At 28.9% G+C, this 23,992-nt stretch overlaps 1 protein-coding gene across 4 annotated transcripts; it reads left to right on the top strand.

The window, feature by feature from the left end:
- The first annotated feature begins 2,842 nt into the window (after positions 1-2,842).
- On the top strand, positions 2,843-22,344 carry LOC126895006 (uncharacterized). 4 transcript variants are annotated; one of them, XR_007701561.1, is made up of 7 exons: positions 2,843-2,912; positions 2,980-3,076; positions 3,438-3,491; positions 4,944-4,997; positions 5,496-5,648; positions 19,519-19,761; positions 21,227-22,344. XR_007701561.1 is itself a non-coding variant. In XM_050666462.1 (6 exons), the coding sequence occupies exons 4-6, from the start codon at positions 5,513-5,515 to the stop codon at positions 21,343-21,345; spliced, it is 498 nt and encodes a 165-aa protein (XP_050522419.1). In that variant the 5' UTR covers positions 2,925-3,076; positions 3,438-3,491; positions 4,944-4,997; positions 5,496-5,512; the 3' UTR covers positions 21,346-22,344. The 4 variants fall into 4 exon arrangements, 2 of the variants coding, with proteins under 2 accessions (XP_050522419.1, XP_050522420.1); XR_007701562.1 differs by having other exon boundaries at positions 2,862-2,912; positions 3,030-3,076; XM_050666462.1 differs by lacking the exon at positions 2,843-2,912 and having other exon boundaries at positions 2,925-3,076.
- The last annotated feature ends 1,648 nt before the right edge of the window (positions 22,345-23,992 follow it).

Raw genomic sequence — 23,992 nt, 5'->3', positions numbered from 1 at the left:
AACCAGGGCAAAACAAAATATATAGTCATGACGAGAGGAACAAGGGACAACTCTCACCAAGTAGTTGAAAACTATACTTTTCAACAAGTGAGTGATTTTAAATATCTTGGGGTAAACATAAACCAACAAAATAATATGCACAACGAAATTAAAATAAGGATATCTGCCGCTAATAAGGGTTACTATGCTTTAGAAAAATTGTAGAAATCAAAACTTCTTTCTAGACGATCAAAGGAACAACTATACTCAAGTTTCCTACGGGCAGTGATAACATATGCGTGTGAAACATGGTCAACAACTAAAGGAGATGAGGAAAAAATGGCTTGTTTTGAAAGAAAAGTACTCAGAAGGATATATGGACCTATTTTAGAAAATGAAGTGTACAGAAGAAGAACTAATAGAGAAATACAACAAATTTATCGAAAACCTGGTATTAACGCTTTCCTCATGAGCAAACGAATTGAGTGGGCAGGGCATGTATGGAGGTCAAATGGGATTTTAAAGAAATCGTTAGAGGGAAAAATAAATGGAAAAAGACCTAGGGGGCGCCCAAAACAGCGCTGGATAGACAGGGTCAATGATGATCTTAACAAATGCAACCAGGAAGTGACAATAGCAGACAGTGTTGATAGAGATAGGTGGAGGAATGTAGTAGAGGCAGCAAAAGTCCTTCAAGGACTGTAAAAGCTGAAGAAGAAGACATATTATCATTCGACGAAATATAGCTAATTGTAGGTAAATCGTGAGGACAAGACTTATTAATTTTAAAACTTTTGAAATCTAATATAAAAGTACTAAGAGTGGACTTGGCAATTACACAAAAAGAACATTTATAATAAAAATATACATGCTGGTGCAAACCTAGTGTACATGGCTTAACTATGTAAGTTGAGAAATTTGCTGAATCACTGGTTGTCGACTGGTATTGCTTCTACGGACCCGGTTTTTTGGAATTGATTTGACCACTGATGGAACACCATTTTCATAATATATACGTAGATTTGATTCATCTTGAGCTGTAAGAGATGACAGATCATTGTGACAAACACGTAATAGTTGTCGTTCAAATTTGGTTTTATCCCTGACAAAATTAAAACCATTTTAGAATTGAGTACTTGACCGCTTAAGCTCGTTGTAATGGTACAGCAAAGATTGTACTTCCTATTTGTTAGTATAAATTAGCTTAAGTGCGTGTATTTATTTGATATTAACATATAATATTTTTTTTTTTTTTGAAAGCTGACTATTTACCTGCTCACAGAGAAGTATTCAAAATGATAAATTTTCCACAAAAAATTAACTTTCTCAACTTAATTTTTAAAAATCTTCCGCAAATGTTTATTTTTTAAATCATACCATTTCCATATATTTAATGTATAATAAACAAAAAAAGGGTGGCGTGGCAAGTAGTTTAAATGGTGATTACTAACAAAAAAAGAGAGATAGGCTGTTTTAGTGATAAATAAGTTTTATTATTATATTAACTCGCGTGTAACTATTTCTTTAGTACAACTCTACATTAAATCTAATATAGGTAAAAATCCAATTTATTATTCTTTTGGCGTTTTATGTAAACCTTTTTTGTATATTTATGTGGTATGCTATTTGGTCTTGTATGTAATGTTGTATACTAACGCAATTGTAATTTAAATATTTGTGAAATTAATAAATAACATTACTATCCTGTGCAAGAAAACTATTTTCAAGTGGCCTACGTGTTTTTAGTTGTCCACAGAGCAATCTATAGTAGATGCTAGTTCAAATTTAAGTTTTTTGCACAATAGATTATACTAAAGTCCTATAATCCTATTACCCACGCTATTCCCTTACGGAAAAAAGGCTGAGATCAGACTGGCTGTTCAAAAAATGGAGAGACACTTCAGAGAATATTTATGTTTACTTAAACTTTGATTATGATATTCTTGTGCCAATATAATATATTAATATTCAAATATTATATATAATATAATTTAAACACATAATTCATTAAAACCTTTTAAAATGTTTATACTAACTTGAATATAAATTACTTAACTTATTAGGTTGAATATTATAGCATTGAACTAGTATTAGTTGAAATAAATCATAAAAAATGAAATAAAATATAAAATATAGTTTGTTTTGATAATTTGTAAAAAATTAATAATTTTAAAAATATATATTTTTTAATTAATGAATAATAACATTTTTTAGTTTTTAGTTTGGGTGGGGTTGTTCTTAGGGTGTTACCATATAGACATACGGTTGGGTTTTAAAACATTATATTTACTTGGATGCCCTCGTAATCTTATTAACTTGCAATCCTACACTATTAAGATAAAAAGTAAATAATCGCAAATCATGCTTTACATTTTTTTTTATTCATTTATTCATTAAGACTAAATTTGAAAAATTTCTCATTGTTTGATATTAATCAATTATTCAATATTCAAAAATATCTCCATTAAAAAACTGAAAATAGCGAACATTTTTTAAATCCAAAAAAATATTCTTATTTATAACGCAAATTTTCTATCATACACTATTAATAAAATTTGGAAAACATTTTAGTAATAAATAACTCACTTGATTGAGTTTAAAATTAATATTTGTATTAATAATCTGCATTTTTTTAAAACAAATGACATTTCTATTCTATATTTTTTTCATTTGAAAAGAAATACATAAAAATATCATGCAATACTTTATGAATAATTTTTATAAATGTATAACTCATTTATTATGTTAAATAAATTTGATTCAAACAAGTGTTATTTAAAATGGTAACACATTATTTATATATTTTTTGAAAATAAATTTTTTTCTACCATATTTTAGATATTTTAAATGCAATAAATCGTTTTATAAATAAAAAATTAATTTTATAATAAAAATAATTTATAACGTTAACCTGATATTATTGAAATTATATTGTATGTGACTTTCATTATTATTACAATTATAATTATTATTAAAAATGGAATTCTATTTTTGTTCTAGAATATTCCTTTGTTTTATGTGTGTAATGATCTTACCCATATTTTTAACAGGAATGCCCATCTCTGATGAAGAAACTAGTAACAAGGAGTCAAATCAAGTATTTATAATAATTATTATTATTTTTTTGTTATACAATTCTTACTATTATTTAGTGGCTTAAGTACATTCCTTTATACACATATGTTTATAAAATAATATAAATGATTATTATATAATAAACATTGATAATTATAAAACGTAAAATTATAATATAATAAAATTATTTAATTATATATTTTATAAAAGTTCATATGAATCAAGTGATAAATAGATCAGTAAAGTCTTAAATACAACTCTGACTCAGCATACAATTTTAAATTGTTAAATATGATATGATTGATATTCAATAAATTATATTTTTAAATATATATCATATTTTTAATATAATCATATTAACAAATAAAATAAATGTTTTTTAGAATGATGGACCAGCAAAAGATATAGAAATTGATACATCTGATTCTTCAGATGAGGTGAGAGTTACAGATATTATAAGAAAAAATTGTTTAAATTTAATTTCTTCACTGGTATTATTTAACTTACACATTATGTAAAAGTTAATTTTGTATGATTCATTAATAAAATTTTGTGATTATATGGATTTAAGGAATTAAAAATAATTTAAAAATAGAAAATGAAGCATAAAATAACCTATACTTTGTCGAAAAATAATTAGTCAATTTTTTGTATTATTGAAAATATTGTGTATGGCATAAAATTATAAATGTACTAATGACAGTATTAAAGATAAAGAACTAAAATTAAAAAAACTCTTCGATGAAAATCCTTAGATAGTGTTTAATTTTAAACAATTGGTCGATTATTCCAAAAGCTATATAATATGATATTTCGTTATTTATATCCTGATTAATATAAAGTATTTCAAATGAAAAATTGATATAAATATTATTTAAATTATATTGATTCATACATTTTTCAAAATGTTATAGCATTATAAAGTTTTTTTAAGAATTTTTTTTACAAAAATCGTATTATTTTTTATTAACTTTGATGTCTGCTTTCAACGTGAAGACAAAATAAAGTCCGAAATTGGTTTCCCATAATAATGTACATTACATTAGCTTTAATATATGATATATATATAAGGGTCAGACTTTCTGGAACACTTTCAAAAGTTAAGTTGAAAAAGTTAATTTTTTGTGAAAAAGTTGTCATTTTGAATTCCCCCTGTGGGCAGTTAAAGGGTCAAATTTATAAAAAAAAATATGAAATATTTAAAATAAAAATACCAAGTGATAGATAAAGACATAAAGCATCTAAAAAAAAAGTAATATTGATTTGTTAATTTTTGAAAAAGTTATATCAGTTTTAATTGAAAAAATTTCAAAAATTAGCGATTTTTAAATTTGTAATTTTTTTGGAGGTTTCCCCCATTTACGAAAAACGACGGAAATTTTTTCAATTTTTCAATTAGCGTTGTGTTTAAAATCATTTGGTTAGTTAATTGAAAATGAAATTATTTTATATTTACATATCAAAATATCTTCCTCCAAAAAATTAATTTTCACGTGAAGGAAAATAAACATTATTATTAATGCTGATAATGGTCTAAATTTTACTTACTGCATTACTTAATTATTAATACTTTTACTTTTAAGAAACTTTTAGAAGTAAAAAGTAAATTAGTGAAGAAGTTTTGAAAAATTTTTAAAACTCCGTTATTCTCCTATTTAATCGAAATTCGTTAATATCGTCTATATAAATNAATTATTCTTCTATTTAATCGAAATTCTTTAATGTCGTCTATATAAATGTAATATATATCTAATAAATTTGTGTAAAAATTGTACTGAAATATTTAACTTACGTATTATATAAATGTTTGATATAAAATTAATTACAGTTTTGAATATCTATCAATTTTTAAAGTAGTCATATTAATAACAATCTTAAATCTTTTGTAGAATGATGGACCATTAAAAAGTTTACTACGCGAAATGTTAAATGTCTCAAATGAGGTAAGGTGTTACACATATTATAAAAAAAAAATTTTTAATTTAATTATTCAATATACAATTTTTTTTTAAATATTATGTATATTTTAAGTTTATTTTATAGAAAATCGCAGGTCAATAACAACTTTGAAAGCAGTATTTTTATAGATATTTACTTTTCAAAATTATTGCTGATATTAATGCATCATATATTAGTATATGCACAATATTAGTTAATTATGTAGTACTATTGTGTTATGTCGGGGTATAATCGACGTACGACATAAATTGGCGCCAAACGTGGGACTCGAACCCAAGACCTTAAGATTAAGATATGTACTTAAAAAACGCAAAAATAATTACTATTAAATATATAATATAATACTACACTATTGAAAAAAAATACATTTAATTTTAAAGTTACATACATACCTTAATTTGATTTTTAATTTTTATAAATATTTATTAATTAATTTTAATAATTCTCTTAAACCAATAAAAGCTCAACATTGAATTTTTTAGGAAAATTATCCCAAAACATGCAAGTGCTTCTTGTTAATTTTGAGGAACATGTTAATAAAAATGGTAAAATTAGTGCTTTCAAAGCGAATGAAATTTTAAACAATTTAAATGGTACCAATATTGAAAGAAACGCTGAGGACTTCAATTTAGGAGGTATTTGAGATTTAATTTTTTTATCTAGTATTTGTATACATGTATTTTTGTATACGTGTGGAAACAGATTTAAAAGATAACTCTTATAAATTGAAATTCAATTAATATTCGCTGTTCCCTTGTGTCTCACTATCTCAGAACCGATACCTATATATCCTTAAAAATAATTGTAGTATTTCAATAAAATGCTCTTAAAAAAACAATCAATGCAATAAAATATAATTATCAAACTATTATATTGCAAGCATTAAAAGGTATCAAAAAAAAAAAAATAAAAAAACATTACACGATATTATCAGTTTATTTATAACTTAAAATCATAATTTTATTTTTGTTTTTAATAATTTTGTTTTCATAATTGCAAAATAGCTGGATTCTAGCAATTTAATTATTTTAAAATGAATAGTAACAAGTATNGGATTCTAGCAATTTAGTTATTTTAAAATGAATAGTAACAAGTATTTTAATACGTGGATTGGAGATGTGTAACGTTAATTCTTATTCTATGTATTATAACAAATATTGTTTTTTTACAGTCATTTGAATACATAGAATGGAGATATTTAATGCGGTTGGAATAGACATGTATACCATGTATACCATGATCAGATGTATCTATACTACAGACCTACTCTGTGCATTAAAATACTTCTAAGACAATAATTAATCATTTGTTTAAGGTTAAAAAATGTCNATCAGCTGTATCTATACTACAGACCTACTCTGTGCATTAAAATACTTCTAAGACAATAATTAATCATTTGTTTAAGGTTAAAAAATGTCTTCCTATACCTTATTATCTACTTATTCGATCTTACCTAGAAAAAAGATCATTTAAAGTAAAATTAGGTGACACACTGTCAAATTCATGCTATACACAGCCTTGCGTTCTACAAGATAGTGTTAGAGCGCTATTATTTTATATTCTTTACACTGTGGATATACCGACTACTTCAAATACATTAATTAGTACTTACGCAGACGATATAGCTATACTACCTACTCATACTGATACAGCACTGGCAATTCAATATGTACAATCCCACTTAGATACTCTTTCCAAATAGTTTAAAAACTGTAAAATCAAAGTTAATGAGACTAAATCTAATCATGTTACCATCTCCTTGCAACCTATTAACTGTCCTTAAATCACATTTAAAGAGCACAGTAATTCCTCATCAATAAGAAATAAAATACCTTGGTTTAATTATTGTCTGTATATTAACGTGAAGCTCTCACCTCAAATCTAAACAGAAACTGCCGAATAATCGGCTACACGTATTAAGACCCTTACTTTTCTCTAATCTTTATATATCAGACCAACTCATCTTATACAAGAGTTTGCTCCAAACAATGTGGTCTTACAGTATTTTATTTTGGGAATCAGTAAAACTATCAAATACAAAAATCATACAAGCATTTCAATCAATGAAATCAATATCTTTGCATTATTACTAGTACTCCTTGGTTTATAACTAATAATTGACTTCACAGTGAACTATATATTAAGACTCTAAGTGAATCTACAACACTATTCTCCTTCAGATACCATTGTAAACTATTAAATCATATTAATAATATAATAGCCAAACTTATCACCAAATCACATCCGAATAAACCCAAACCCACGTCTTAAACGCACCTGATGTAGAGACTTATTTTACCAAGCAACTAAATGGATATAAAACATAAAAAAAACTAAATTTAAATAATTTCAACTAACGATGTAAACACTTTACTTTTATTTAGAGGGGGTTCTAATATGAGCTACCCATTTATCCTATTCATGTATTCAATTGCTTTAATAAATTTACTTATTGTAAGCATTGTATAGATTGTAAATAAACAAATACAGAGAATATTAAAAAATAAACTTTAATGCCTGTTTTCACCACGAAGTCTAGTAGCATATATAAAGTTTTTATGTTTTTACGTTATCATTTAAATTAATAATATCCTCTGATCTTAGTTTTTTCAGTTTAATTTGTATATCAGAATTCATGCTTAAATTAAAAGTTGGACTAAATTCTTTATATATTTTTGAAGTAATATTATTTAAAGGTTTTAAAATTGTTTCGTCATCAGTGTTAGTCTCACAGTTATTTTTTAAATTTAAAGTACTCGTTCCCAATATACTTAACGTTACTGGTTGAACAATTTGTTTGCACTTAATGCCTATATTACCCATACTAACTACGTATAACCACGAATTTTATGTGTTCTAATTTATGTCATATCTTATAATTAATCTTTATATACTTTAAAATACAATATTTAAGTAAAACATATAGTTATCTAAACTATCTTGCATGACATGAATTATCTATACTAAAAAAAGGTTGGTCATAAGGACATAATATTGTTTTAGCTATACAGGGTGTTCAGTAAGTCAGGAAACGGGTTTCTATTGTTCTCATTGTTACAAACAATGAGAACAATAGAAACCCGTTTCCTGACTTACTGAACACCCTGTATATTTACATGATCTAGATTTTTCTATTGCTATTTAATTCATCTGATAAACCATTACAACAAATATATTATCGTGAGTTTTTGTCGGTAATGCGATTGGTTTATAGAAAGTGAATTCATACTTATAAGCTAAAGGAATTTTCTACTAAAAAATTAAGGTATTTTGAATATATACAATATTTATATTATCAAGTGTAATAGTTCTGATACTCCAGATACTAACCAACTGACACGGTCCCGCGTTGTTCTCTATACACGGAGCCCCGCGACCCTTGACACCTTTATCAACCGCCGCCCTACTACGTGCATATGGTAGTTTGACTGACTAACACCGCGTGCGATACGCCACGGTACAAAGTCCAGAAAGTGCCGCACGTACATCTACGACCCGCCGCAAATATACGTTAAGTCATCTCCGTGACATCGTATCGTTTTGATCGCTCGCCGTCAACTCTACTGTGCCGAACACTCAGTTATGAACTTTTGTGCCTTTTGTATATACTTATGAATATATATTTGTCATCTTTAGTTTTATTGTAGTCTGTTTGACATTACGCCTTCCAGGGCAATAAACAGTTTTGTTCGAACACCAATAAATATTCCTACATTTTGTTTCGAACCATCAAAGGGTTTCGTTTTCTTTCCTTTCTTCACATTATAACATCCCGCGAGTGCGGCAAAATACCGACCGCAACACAACTATTAGGAATGATTACGTCTAGAGGTAAATGAGATTTTATTATTTTTATTTGTTTTATCAACGATTTTATATTCATGATAACAGGGTGTAATAATCCTTGTATTGTGGAGTTAATAATGTTTATCAAATTTTGGGTTTCATAAGCATACTGATAAATTAATTGATTTAGCAACATAATTCTTTCTGTCAACTCTGTTTTAAATTGCAGGATTCTCATTTCTCGAATAGTAGTATTTATTTTTAGAAATAAGTAATTATATTTTACTTCTAAGATGATTTTCGATTGTTCTAGATTGATAAGTGAAGAATTTACGTTTAAAACAATGTATTGCATTATATTGGTTTATGTTCCTGTAAGATGTATTACTTGGTTTCTTGAGCGTTCAAGTTTACTGATTTCCTTGTAAAAATATTCAATAACGGTGTCATCACATCACTAAATAAATTGTTAGCAGCTCGTTCAACTATCTTTATTAATCTCCTCTTAGATTGCAAGGGCTGTGTATAAGACTGATTTAACATTTTGAATATATTTTCTATGTTGTTGTTGATTTCGTCTAAAAATTCAGAAATTTGCTGTTTAAATAGAATGCAATTGTGTTCTGTGAAATTAGAGTTGATGATTTCCACTAATTCACAAAATTATTCGATTGATTACGAATTTTACCTTGGATTTCTTTACAAAATAGTTATGTTTACATAAGACAATAGATTCCAGTGCAAAATGAAAATTTGTAGGTTACTGATTATTTGAAAATAAATTCCTGATGTTTGTTGAATTGGTCTGTTCGAATATTGTGCGTTTGTCAGTAGCACGAAAATCAATTGTCTACAACAAATATTCTTTTATCATATTTTGACGTTGTTTTTTTTTTTTTTTAATTACTTAATTTAGAATTATTTGGTTAGATATTATTTACAATACTATAATTAAAATATATTGTCAAACTAAGATGTGTAAAACAACTTTAGTTCGTTTAAATGAACACGTACTTCTTTTCATTCACACTTTAAGAATACATTCTCTTTGCTATGTATGTATGTGATTTTGAAGGGACCCAGCCACTTGGGTTGAAGTTTTCTCAGTTGCTGTTGTTCTTTTAATAAAACTCTGTCACCAATATTAAGGCTAAGTACTCGCTGTTTTTTGTCATAGTGGCTTGTTGAATTTAGTTTCTTTGATATAAGTTTGTCACGTGCTATGAAATGAGACTTTTGTAATTTTCTACGTAGCTCACATGTAAAATCATCATAATTGTGACACCCTGTTTAGTGATTGCAAAACTTCGATCAGGTCCACTCCAGTACTCGCAAGTAATCGCATATTACTAGTTACACATTGTTGACTTGTTAAGATTACGTGATTATCCTCTAATTTAATTATGAATGGCAATGATCTTTTTATATTTGGGCTATTGCTTTGATTTATTTGGTAGAACGCTCACCATTGTCGTTCGACGTCTACCCATTTCCCGGTGAGTATTGTTGAGACATGTTCTGATGAGTATCTGCTCTTTTTTTCTTATAACATTCTTCCCTGGTAGGTCCGTTTGCTTTACAATAAGTGTACGATATTTTCTTGACATTTACTTATTTGTTATATCTTATTTTCTGTCCTGTATCTTCAACTCGTCCACCCTCTTTTGCAAAACGACACTGGTGAGTATTGTTATTTGTTTTCCGACAGTTACTACAATACTTAAAATTTGTTCTAGACTCTGATTTATTATCGTTAGTTAATCTTTGCGCTTCTTTATTTGATACCTATAGTTTTTCCACTTCTAGTTTTTCTTTAATTGCCTTTTCTAATAACGCTAAATTCTTAGATTAAATTACCTGTCTAATGTTTGAGTATAAACCTTTGATGTAGGAAGTTAAAGTTGTCTCTTTTATATATCCTCTTATAGCTTCTACTTCTGTTGTTCTTTTCCCGACTACACTTACGTTGCACAAGTCAAGAAGCAATTTTTCTACACGTTCTAAATAGTCTTGGACCGACTCTCCCACCTTCTGCCGGTTAGAGTTTAGTTATTATTATAAATAACCCGGTGTTGGCTTTGAACAAAACGCCGTCTCAAGTTATGATTTAAGACCAGGCTCTTTCTTTAATTAATTGTTGGAATCTTAAAGTTTATTATACTTAGATATTCTGGACAGGATAATTTACCATTCATTAATTTATGAATAAAAGTACGTCGTTATATAACCTCTAGATGTTAATGATTTTAAATCCAATTCTAAAGCTAAGATAATTAGAGAGATATGCAGCTTTTATAATTCATGTGCTAATATTTTTAAAAAGTACCGTTTGATATTTTCAAATTTATCAATAATATTGTTATGATTAGTATACCAATCTACTGAGGTAAATTGTAAGGTAGACCTAACAAAAGAGTTATATATTATATTAAGATAGATAATGTTTTTAAATTTCAATCAGTGTTTATTTATGGAACTAATGGTTCTTAAAGCTTTATCATAATAGTGTCAAATAAGCATTGAATTTGAGATTAGATTTTTTTATTAATTTTTGGTTATTTTGAAAAAAAAGTAATTTCTATATTTTGAAAATTTACCTTAAGTTTTTTGTGAAAATTATTCATGAAATTATATGTTTGTTATGTTAACAACTTTTCAAAACAGTGGCGTATTTAGGAGTAGACCGTGACCTAGGGTGTCATTTTTTTCAATTAAGAACTAAAATCTTATAAAATTTATTATTTATTTATATGTAACATAATTTATAAATTATATCAATTAATCTTAAAATGAATAAATGAAATAAAATTATATAAAATATATGTAACACTTTATTTTCGAAAATTTAAGTATTGTTGTTTTAAAGTGTATTAATAATTTTTAATTTAACATGTATGCAATTGTAAATACATTTTTTTTAGAATTTGTGTAATTAAATTATTTGTATAGTTTTAGCGAATTACTTGAAATAAATTCACATCAAATAAATTAAATTAGCAAATTATAAATGTATGTGTTAGTAATAAATTATTGTTATTAAAAAATAATATATTAATTAAAAATAAGTATTAAAATATTAAAAATCAAGCTGTATGAATTAAATTTTCAAAATATTTATTTATGTTATTACAATAAATGCAAACAATCGTAAAACATAAATGTTCATCGAACAATACCTAGAAGGCCGTACACCTAATGGAACAATAGAATCCGTTAGTTGAACGTATACGTTCGATAAACGGACGATTCAAAAATAGACTCCCTGATTGACACATTTTCTCTGTACGGTGTATAAGTCTGGTACTTTAAAACAGGACAATAAGGGTCCACGGCTCTCTCATGAATGTTGTTTACAACCATCGTGCCATATATAGCCGCTGTTGCATGAGCTTCGCTTACTGCAGGCTCCTCTTCAGCATACAAACAGCGTTTCAGGTCCTCGACTGTTAGATGATTTTTCACAACGTGACCACGTATCCCTTTCGCCTTAATTTTTTCTTTACCCTCCAAGTCAAAACCATAACATTTCGGTCTGAGACTAATAAACTCCAATATAGATTTCCCTGGCGCTTCGTCACTTTACAAACCAGGCACCTTTTTGTTAGCGTTTGAATAACACGGGGGACTGCTCGGCAAACCTGAAGTGTCAAGTTTAGCCATTAGATCAGGATTTTTCTTTGCCACCGTGTAAAAGTCATCACCCACGATAAAGTATACTAATGAATCTAAACAATAAAATAAAAATAATTAAATTTTTTCGATAGTAATATTAATTAATATACCTGTGTCACCATATAATAGTCGAGCATGGTCTTTGAAATATTTCTTCATTACATTGTAATGGAAATCGTATACGAAAGTTTTACTAATTTCTAAAATTGCGAAACCTACGTATACTGGTTTACAAAAATCGATAATTTTCTTTTCTAATACAAACGCCGATAAATTTTCACTGTAAGTTGTATAATGTTTGAAATTATGCTTTTTAATTAATTTAGCCGCTTGTTTAGGATTATTGACCAATTCCATTTGCGTTCTAAATTGTACACGTTCCATCATTTTACGTGTTAACAAACGAAATCGCATTAAAATTATGTTTATATATTTTTTATTTAATTTTAAAACTTACCAAAAACAGCATTATTTATTAATTTAAAAAAGTCTTTTTCAAAATCATTTTTGGCTTTCTGTCTCATCTCCGTGTAGAGTTGTATATATTTTGATAGTCATGCCGACTGCTTAAATTGTAACACCTTATGCACCTGTAATTTAATAACATGTTATTATTATATTTTTAAAGTATAATTTTATGAATTACCTTTTCTACTTTTAATCCGTTCGCCATAGCCTGTTTTAAATTTAAATAATGTACAACGTAGTTTTCTTTCCGATCGAAAGTAGACAACAGTTTTTTGACCCGTGAATTAGGCGGATATTTTTGTTCAGGTAGAAACGGCATTTCGTTGTGGTCATCATGTAACTCTTTCGGGTACGACACTGTCACTTCTAAGGCAATCCCTACAGGAGAATCCGCAGGTAACTCTTCCACTGTCTTTAAAATTTTTGTTTCGTCGTCCACGTCTAACCACTTAGTCACCACATGGCATATGTTGAGACATACTCCAACCATACAAATTATTGACATCCAAATATATAATTTCAAATTTTTGTTGTTTGATATCATAATTAGACGTCTTTTCATTGTTGGCTATGGCATGTTTCAACACCAAAGTTGTCATTCCTCCCCGTATTCCTCTCTCAATAAAAAGTTGCTGTTCATAATCGCTCATGAGGTCAAGTGAAACCTCCGTATGCAACAGCATAGCGTCAAAAGACAAACCAGGGCTCGTAAAATAATATGCCGGTTCCAATTTATATTTTAGTAGACATAACTTGCGAAAATTCGTAAAAACGTCCGCAAGTATTGTTACGTCAGTTTTCAGATACAGATCAAAGTACTCACCGAGCGTTTTACAATTGAAATGTTGCCAAACGTTTTGTGCGTGTTTGTATTCGGCATCATCAATATGTGTTCCTGACAGATCATTATAAAAATCGGCTTTTGACGGCAATTGTTTTTCTTCGAGTACATCCCAGCTTGAGGTGTATACGGATACACGCCTTTATGGGTCACCAAATCAATGTCACCGTCCGAATAAAACGCTTTTACGGTTTCTTCGAATAATTTTATGTCGGCGGCGCGCAAATTTTCAGCAAGAGCCGCTAAACTAGTACCCATAAAACGAAATGTATCGACGAACCTTAGCGAAAATTTGTTTGAAACAAACTTTGAAAACGAAATATATTTTTCTTCTGTAGCAGGTATTACGCTGATTCTACTAGTGTCTTTTCCAAGGGCTTTAACTAAAAAGTGTCCATCGTACGAGCTGAGATTATGAAAATATACGTTAACAAACTTGGGCGTTGTTAATTTTAAATTGCAATTGTTGCAAAGCGTTTTTCTTAAACTACCTGAAACGAATATAAATATATACATAAATTTTTCTTTTTATATTAATTACAATACATTTAACATAGTTCTGTTTATGATTTACCTGTCAAATGATCATGGTCTGCTACTTTATGATTATTCTCTGTAAAACTACCTTTACACAAGTCACAGCAGGTTTTCTTTATATGTTCTTCAGTTTCTTCATGTGTTATACAAATATCAACATTCGTCTTGAGTAACTCTTCAATTTCAACGCCACTTCAGTTCCGTCATCCATGAAACGATTGACTACTAGCCCAGGCTCGCTGCTTCTATTTCCTCTATATATTTTAGGCGTCGTTTGTACATTAAAGTGTTGCAATAATTCTGTGGGTACTATGTATCCATAGCTCATTGCAACATGTTCATGAACAAAATTTGTGTTGCCTTTCGGATCATTGGTGGACTTGACCAACAGGCTTTCAAAATCAGCATAAATTGCAAATGGATGTTCCTGTATTTTGCCCCATGACTCGAACTTTAATTTAGTGCCTTCTTTAGGCATTACAGGTAAAAACGGTTTGTTTTCGACACAAATTTTTTTATGTTCTTCTAGCGCCTCAACTCCATGTAGTTTATACTTTTTAGGTATATTATTAAAGCCCGTGAAACACCGTTTGCAAAATATCATTTTTTCCGTACTCTTTGTCATCTGTGATTGAACCAGTTTTCTAAAATCAGTGATATAAGTGTAATGACTATCACCCGCGGCGTTTGACACAATTAATAAATCGATATGGTCTTTACATTCGTCAACGCACACTTTCAGCGGATAAACTAAATATTCGGGTTTATTATGTAAATCTTTCAATTTTAGTCCGTAAACATTGACTGAAGTATGCGGATTATTTTTTCCGAAAATTTTTATGTCTGAAATCGGTGTTGGGAATGATAAACCGGAGAAATTATAAGAGTTTTCTATAGACTTATAGTTTTGTTCTACTATATGTCTTTTACCCTCCGTAACTTTTTTCGCTAATATAGCCCATTTGAAACATTGTTGATCTATATTTTGCGGGNTAATATAGGCCATTTGAAACATTGTTGATCTATATTTTGTGGGTTTATTACAGCTTTTTTCATTTTAATGTCATGCGGCAAATCAATGTAAGAACTCCCGCCTAAAGGCTGATATTTGTAAACACCCAGTAAAATACCGTTTATATTAGAAAACGAGAAATTACTACCTTTACCAGCATAATAATAATTCTAATAATAATAATAATATAATTATAATAGTTCTTCTAATAATTTTGTGTATGAAATATCTACAGCATGATCGATATCGTCCTCGTTAATTAACTCGGCTGCCGACGTTTTAAAAGACCGATTTTCGTACTTGTTTTCATTATTCGGAACCGCATAAGTCGCCTCAAGTTTAAGGTTGAATTTTATCGGGTCCATTTCTTTAAGACAGTCGCGTAATTTTTCAACTAAATCGCCTCTTGTTGCCGACAAAAACGATTGATACCCGGCTACATTTTCAATATTCTTTTTGTAAACCCATAAAATTTGACTTTTTAAGAATTCACCTGTTTTATGAAAACCGCTCGTCGTAATGTCTTGTAATCGTTTCACCTTTACCCGTTTACATTTAATGGTATTGTCAGTGTGACATTTTTTGCGACGTTTAGGATTAATTGCACTGGGGCCCGCCTGCATTCTCTCCGCAACATTTACATTTTCTAAAAACAAATATTTATGTATTTATTTTAGCATATAAATTTTTTGTATGATATTTTCTTTACTTACCACTCGTTAACATAGCTATCGAATCAGCATGATTTCCTATAGCAATATTATAATCCACACCATACTTTACGAGATCTAAAATATTACACTTATATTAACACTCTACTAATATATTTTTTCTTTTCATATTAGTATTTTACTGAATAATATTTGTAATACTCACGGTGAATTGTCTTAACATGACGCGAGAGTGCCGATTTGTCCGAAAAAGTAGATGGACATAAATAACACTTAAATCGTATACCATCATGACTCTTTTGATGACGTACCAGTCCATGTTTGAATGCAAACACTTTTTCACACTTGTCACAAGAAAACATTTTAAAGACGTTTAACTGTCACAGCACTATTAATTTTATTCGAGTAATAATCTGTCTTTTATGCGACAATATTCATTAAATGTAACAAAATCAATTATAAACTCGGCGAATCGCAAAACATATATCCCCATAAACTAACCTATTTCTTCACCACTTAAACATTTTTAACTTATAATTACTTATTAATTACAATTTAATAAGTAATTTCTAAAAAGTATTCATTTTTTCATAGCCCTCCTTCTTATGTACCCCCCACATGTAGATTAACCCTCCATACTTGTTATATCTACTGTCATAAGAGAGCCCTCTCCATTATACTCTGAACCTTTCATGGGAAGGGGGCCCTATGCCGTTCATCATATCCCCCCGTCCGTTTACACCGCCCGTCCACCTAGGACAGGGTAAACCCACATCATGTGAGTGGGAGGACTATGAATTTCACTATATCCCACCAACCGTTTACACCTCCCGTCCACCTAGGACAGAGTAAACCCACAACATGTGGGTTAGGGGGGTCCCAGCTCATATATTACACATCTACTAATGTTGTATGAAAAAATAATATAAATANAACCTAGGACAGAATAAACCCACAACATGTGGGTTAGGGGGGTCCCAGCTCATATATTACACATCTACTAATGTTGTATGAAAAAATAATATAAATAACACTGTATAAAAAACAATTTTTTTACAAATATCGTATTTTTTTTATTAACTTTGATATCTATTTTCACCATAAAACAAAATAAAATTCGAAATTTTTTTTTTCCATAATATATTATATTACATTAGCTTTAATTTAAATTATATATAAAAATGTCAGTATTTGCGAAACATTGTCAAAAGTTAAGTTGAAAAAGTTATCATTTTGAATCCCCTCTTTGAGCAGGTGAAATTTGGATTAAAAAAATTGTAAGGTTGCAGCCAAATAGAGGGACTACTATTTACCCACTGCCCAGGGGGAACATTGGACAGTGACCTAGTAGCCGCGCCAAGCAAGATAGTACTTGTTGACGGAGCTACTAGGTTTTGATAAAAACAAAAACAAGTATTAATAAAAATGAGGGAAAAGTATAGAGAGAGAAAACAAAGAGGCCATGTATAATATAATAACATTTTTTAATCATTTAATTATTCAAGATTTTTAATATATATATTCATGAAGGGAAAAAAAATAAAAAAAAGAAAAAGAGAGGTGCCAGTTACACAAAATTAAAAATGGGGTAAAAGAGGTTTTCATGTTGATACTTAATTTCTTAAGGAGTGCCGGCTCACCTCCGGCCATAGTTCGCGCCTCACGCCATTATAGACATCTCGACGTTTATTTTAACAAAAAAAAAACGGAGGACAAAACAAACTGAACAGCCTGGTTGACACAAGTTGACAGCAGGTCGACTCGACGTTTTATTTTTAAGAAAAAAAAAACGGAGGACAAAAAAACTAAAAGCAAAACGTGGTTTTCGCCATAAAAAAAAACGTACAGACAAAATACGACTGTCGCCTTAGTAGTTTGGTTGGAAAAAAAAAGAATCTGTTGTAGCGGCATTTATATAGTGGCCGGTGATCGTGATGCCGGGTGGTGGTGCCAACTTTGAACACGTTCATTGAGGGGAAATAACAATATTGGCACAGGTGCACAGTGTACGGTCAGCTGATGACGATAGGATGAGAGATATCGGACCGGTTGACTAGTGGAGGTTATCACATACACAATTATTAAAATACTTTACACCTACTGCACACACCTCTCATTGATAATCTTGATAAGATTTATTAAAAAAAAACTAGTCCAATTCTGCAACATTACAAAATATATATACCAAATGATAGGTAAAGACATCATGCATTTATAAAACAAAAGAATTATATTGATTTGATCATTTTTGAAAAATTTAACGGGGATGAGGTGATTTCTATCAATTTTCGAGGGTAATTTATTCGACTAGATATGATTTATGATTTTTTGACGTATCGTTGAAAGAAATCGGTTCGGTGAGAGCTGAGAAAATGTGGTAACAGGCGCAAAAAAAAAATCATAGTAAAATCAATACCTTCTCAGTTTCGCATCGAAGCTAAAATATATATACCAAATGATAATTAAATATTTAATAAATCTATAAAAAAAAGTTGTATAAATTTAAAGTTAAAATTCCAGAATCTTAACACAAGTATAATTTGAATACAGTAGCCATTTTGACCATGAAGACCAATTAAAGTTCGAATTATTTTTTTTTTCATATTCAAAAATATTATACAAGTGAAAGAAGTCTGGTAAGACACTCATTTTCTCAAAAAATATTAAGAATTTTGAATTTTATTATAGAGAAAAAATATCAAGTTCAAAAAACTCTAGAATAATATGTAGTCAAACCATAATTTTTTTTGTCCCTTCAAGGATAAAAACCCTTATTTATAATTTTCTTAAATGGGAACCCTTATTTTTAACTTTATATTATGATAGAAAAAAAAAATTACAAACAATTTTGTTCTTATAATTATTAAAGTTAAGTGATTTTAGGCCAAATTTCTATTGTCATTTTACTGTATTATAGAAGGAAGTCATTATTTTTAATTAATAATATAATTTTTTTTCTATGAAATTATCAAATGAAAAATAGTGGTTTCCATTTAAAAAAATTATAAATAAACATTTTTATCCCGGAAGGGAAAAAAAAAATTTATTTAACTTTATATTATTGTAGAGTTTTATAATTCTAATAATTTTTCTTTTTACAAAAATTTTAAATTCTCAATAGTTTCTGAGAAAATAAGTGTCTTACCAGATTTCGATCATTCTGTATAAGCTATAATTTAAGATGTTTTTAAAAGTGCCAGTATTTGTGGAATATTTTCAAAAATTAAGTTAAAAAAGTTATTTTTTTGTGGAAAAGTTATCAATAAAATTAGATGTGTCCATAATTCTAGAAAATTTTCAAAAAAGTTGAAAAAATTCTTTATTTTATAAATTTTTAAGATTTGAACCCTCTCTGTATAAAGGGATATAGTCTGATAAAAAAAAATATATGTCGAATGATAGAAATATATAAATAGTATTTCTCAAAAATATTTTTTGGAATCATATATGATTCCAAAAAGTTTTGAAAATATAAAGTAAAAAATTATTATTATTATTTTTTTTTGAATTTTCCTTAGATGATGAAATGATTGATATCTCAGAAAAACTTATGTTCATCTTTAATTCTTTGATACTTTTTGAAGAAGCTTTTTACAAACTATTACGTAATGGCGACGAAAAAAATAATGGCTTCGTGTCAAGAGAGTATGCAAAAGATGTCATTTTGAAATGCGAATTGTTTGGTGGCCGATTAAAAGGCTTTCCCCTTAATAAGCTACTCGAAAAGTATACAAATGAGCAAGATCAATTCAATTACTTAGGTAAAATATAATGAAAATTGATTACTTTTTGCTAATCTAATTTATAATTAAAAAAAAATATTCATTTAAACTCAAAAAAACCACAAATACGTATTTGGGAAACAATATTAGCATCATTACCACAATACTGACACTCTGATTTAAAAATACTCCATTATACTCCCAAGTTACCTTAACAACTAGTGCTATTGTCATATAGTAATCTTGTTGATTGTCACGTTTTGCCAGTTTAATAATGAATTTTACAGTTGGTCAAGATTCCAATTAAATAAATTATTCTTATTCTTAAACGTTTTTAATTAAATTTATGATTTTAATGGAGTGATAACATTTCAATAAATGTTAAGCCACAAGAGATTTATCATTATATTGATAATTTATGTTTCTTAAGTGTTCTTTAAATCTAACCCTATGTTATCTTTTGTTTGTTCAACGTTACATTTATCAATTTAACTATATTTAACTTTTGAATTTTTGTTTATAAATACCTGATTTTCACTTTATCTTTATGGTTATCTAATCTGTAATACATAGTACTAAACGTGCCATTTTGTGTTGCCAGTTGTGGTTACAATTGTTTGGAATCTTAACAAATAAAAGAAGGAAAAATTTAACATAATTTTTTATTTTTTATAAATTATATTAACATTTTAAGATAATATTTTCTATATTTTCTATTTTATTTTATTATATATATATATTTTTTTTTTTTATTTTATATCATTTGTATAAAAAAGAACATATTTAAATCAGTAGATTGTTTGGCCTTCTAAAGGTAAGCAACGCTCTAATGGTGTAGATACAGTAGTTGTCAAAATTATAAGACACCACCAAATTTTATATTTCTTTTTGCTAATCTAATTAAAAATTAAAAATATGTTTAAATTATTTATTTAAAACTAAAAAATATTTAACTAAAAAAAAAAGTACATAATAATCGCATATACGTATTCCTATATTTATGTTACCATCAACACCCAACCGAAAAAAAAATTTCATTAAAATTCTAGCAATTTTAACACTTTGCCAGTTAACATAAGTATTAAAATGAATTTTGCAGTTGCATAAAATCTCAAATATAATTAAACTATACTTATTTTTGCATCCCTCATATTAAGACATTTTTCTGCTGATTCCAAATCTAGTTTTATATTTTTTTCATTACATATAGTTTCTGTGTTGACTAGTAGTGAAGTGTGGGTGCTGCTTTTGTTATATCTAGTCATTTCTCATTGGCCAATATATAAATTTATCGAAAACTTCCGAAATACTAGTTCAAAAGTATCATTTTCATAATTAATTCATTATTTGATGAATAAAAAAGTGTATTTGTTATTGAATGATTTATAATGAGAAACTTTAAATCTTATGTTTGCTTAAGTTAACTGTATTATTTATTTTAATATATTTATTTGTGAGTATACTCGTGTATTTATAATAGTTTTAAAAGTTTATTTCATTTCAGAGATGAAAAAAAATTCATTAGATGATGTTGAGGTAGATAAATCTAATGTTTATTCTTATAATTATGAGAAAAAAAAATGGGTACGTAAATACAAATTTACTCCTACTCATTGTTTGTAAAAATATAGTAATACTTTATTGATAATAATTGTTCCATAATATAGTTATTTTAAATGTTTAAATTAATTTTCATAAATTTATATTAGATTTTTAATATTCAGAGAAAATATGTATAAATTGAGATTTATTATCACAATACTATGTCAAAGTGACGATATAAATACAAAATCAAACATATCATTATTCTAATAACAGAACTCTAAAAAATAATTTTGAAAACTAGCGAAAGAATGGGACAATTTTATGTTATTTAATGCTTATTAACCTTTACACAAAACTCCCTTATAATGCTAGTATACCTACAATGATGATTTTTTTTTTAACTTAATCTTTGTGTTTTATTCATGAAAATATAAAATTGGAAAAATTAGTATACATGTGTATTATTTATACAAATATAATGTGTTTTAAATTGTAGTATCACATTTTAATATATGTAATAATTAATACTTATATTTAATAAAATGTATCACCAAATCAGTGTTCCCCCGTGGATAAGATGAATAATAAAATAATACCCTTACACAAGATTTAACCACCCTTTTACGCATTTCATAAAACGCCCACGTAAAAAATTCTATCACATTAAGAAATCAAATACAGCAAAAAATATTTCAAGAATCTCACCAGAGATCGCTAAACCAGTTTGCGGGCTATAAAAAGGCCATTTTCACCAAATTCGGGCGCTTCTCTTACGGTGGTTCTTTTAGGAGGTGCTTCTTTTATGGTTTGTTTCTTCTACGGTGGTTATATAGGGTTTCTGAATATCTCTCTAGCGGACACTGGGAAGCCTTGCCATTCTATCTCTGCATCTCTACGGCTCTCTGGAATTCTGGAACTCTGAACCAAGATACATAAAGTAAATGTGCGTGAGTGTATGTTTCATTCTTAGTTACAATTCTATATAAAATCTGCACTATTTTTACCCTCTTTCGTAATTACTGAAAATATTACACATCTTATTTTTGGTCGAATACTTTTGGTGATATAAATATTCTAACACATATAAAACATTGGTATTTATTTACTCTTTTTATCTACAAATATATAAATAAACATACTAAAAGGTTACATGACTAGATTGCATCGTGTTCTATTACTTATTGAAGCGTCACATCCTGGCTGGACAGAATACTAGCACAATAACATCATAGTTTAGTTTTAGTTATTATCGAGGTGGACATAATGCTCATGCACTCAGACCTGTTGGTCCATTGTGCGCACCTCATACCGAATTGTCTTGATTCGGTTTACCCACCTAAGTGTTATCACCAAAGTGTTAATACATTACCAACTATAAAGTCACCTCTAAAGATGACCAAAGAGTCCTGTCTTTCTGGCGAAATTAAGTATCTCTCTGGGTTTTAGGTTTTTAATATCTTCTTTTTCAGGAAAATCGTTTATTCAAGTAGTTTGATCTTAGTGTGGACAAGGCTTCACATTCGCACATGATGTGAAATGAGTCTTCCTCTTCTACTCCACACTTCCTGCACAATGGTGATTCCGATACCCCCATTGCGTTAAGATGTTTAAGCAGGTGACCATGTACTGTCAGTAGACAAGTCAGGGTGCTTATTTGATGTCTAGTCATGCTATTAAGATCACCCAGCAATAAACCAGGGGTCTTGATAAACATTTTAGATTGTCTAGGTACTACCAAGTACTTCCAGATTTTCCTGTGTTGTTCTCTGCACCAATTCTTGGGTAACGCTTTGAGCGATTGCTCAGTGAGTCCTACCACTGGTTCTGGTCCAACATAGGTGTTCTCTGCTCCTTTCCTGGCTAGAAAGTCAGCATTCTCATTTCCAGTGACACCGTTGTGTCCCGGTACTCACGCTAGTGTAACTTTGTTGAACCTCGATAGTGATTCTAAAGTTTCCCTGCATTCGAGGACCAGCTTTGAATTCACCTGATCGTTACAGAGTGCTTTCAAAGCCGCTTGACTATCACTTAAGATAGTTATCTTCCTATTTTTGTATACCAGCAGGTTCTGAGCCCCTACCAGTATCGCCATCACCTCTGCTTGGAAAACAGAGGGTGTTGTGCCCAATGACATACTGACATTTATTCGTGGCTTTAAGCCCCAAATTCCAGCACCTACCTTTCCTTATTTTTTGTATCCATCTGTATATATCACAAATCCTCCTTTGTCAGTCAGGTGGTTAATATTCCATTCTCTACGTGTAGTGATCTCCACTTTGTAGGGAATGTTATTCTTAAGAACCGGTTTGATATAGTCCAAGGGGTATNGCCGGTTTGATATAGTCAAAGGGGTACTCTAAAAAGCCCTGGTCTATCTCTTTTAGTATTTTATCATGTTCTGTTGTATCACTCTCCGAAGTCCACATACCTAAGTTGTGGAATCTTAGTGCTGTAGCTTTGGCCGTGAGCTTTCACCTCTAGATGCAGAGGAGGCAATCCAATTAGTACCTTTAATGCGACCGTTGGTGTAGTTCTTAATGTTCCAGTGATGGCAATAGCAGCCATTCTCTGTATGCGACTAATTTCTTTCCTAGCTGTTAACATCATAGTTAATACTCCAACTAATTATAAGCATTCTCTAAAGTGTCTCTCCACTTATCGACTAGCTAGCCTGATCTCTGCCACAGTGCGGGCAATCGGAGTGTAGGACACTAGTATAATCTAT

The sequence above is a fragment of the Daktulosphaira vitifoliae genome, unplaced genomic scaffold (genome assembly GCF_025091365.1).
Source record: "Daktulosphaira vitifoliae isolate Bord-2020 unplaced genomic scaffold, ASM2509136v1 Scaffold_1, whole genome shotgun sequence".
NCBI classification, from domain to species: Eukaryota; Metazoa; Arthropoda; class Insecta; order Hemiptera; family Phylloxeridae; genus Daktulosphaira; species Daktulosphaira vitifoliae.
Note: the sequence above shows the minus strand (reverse complement) of the source record. Positions and strands in the feature narration are given on the sequence as shown.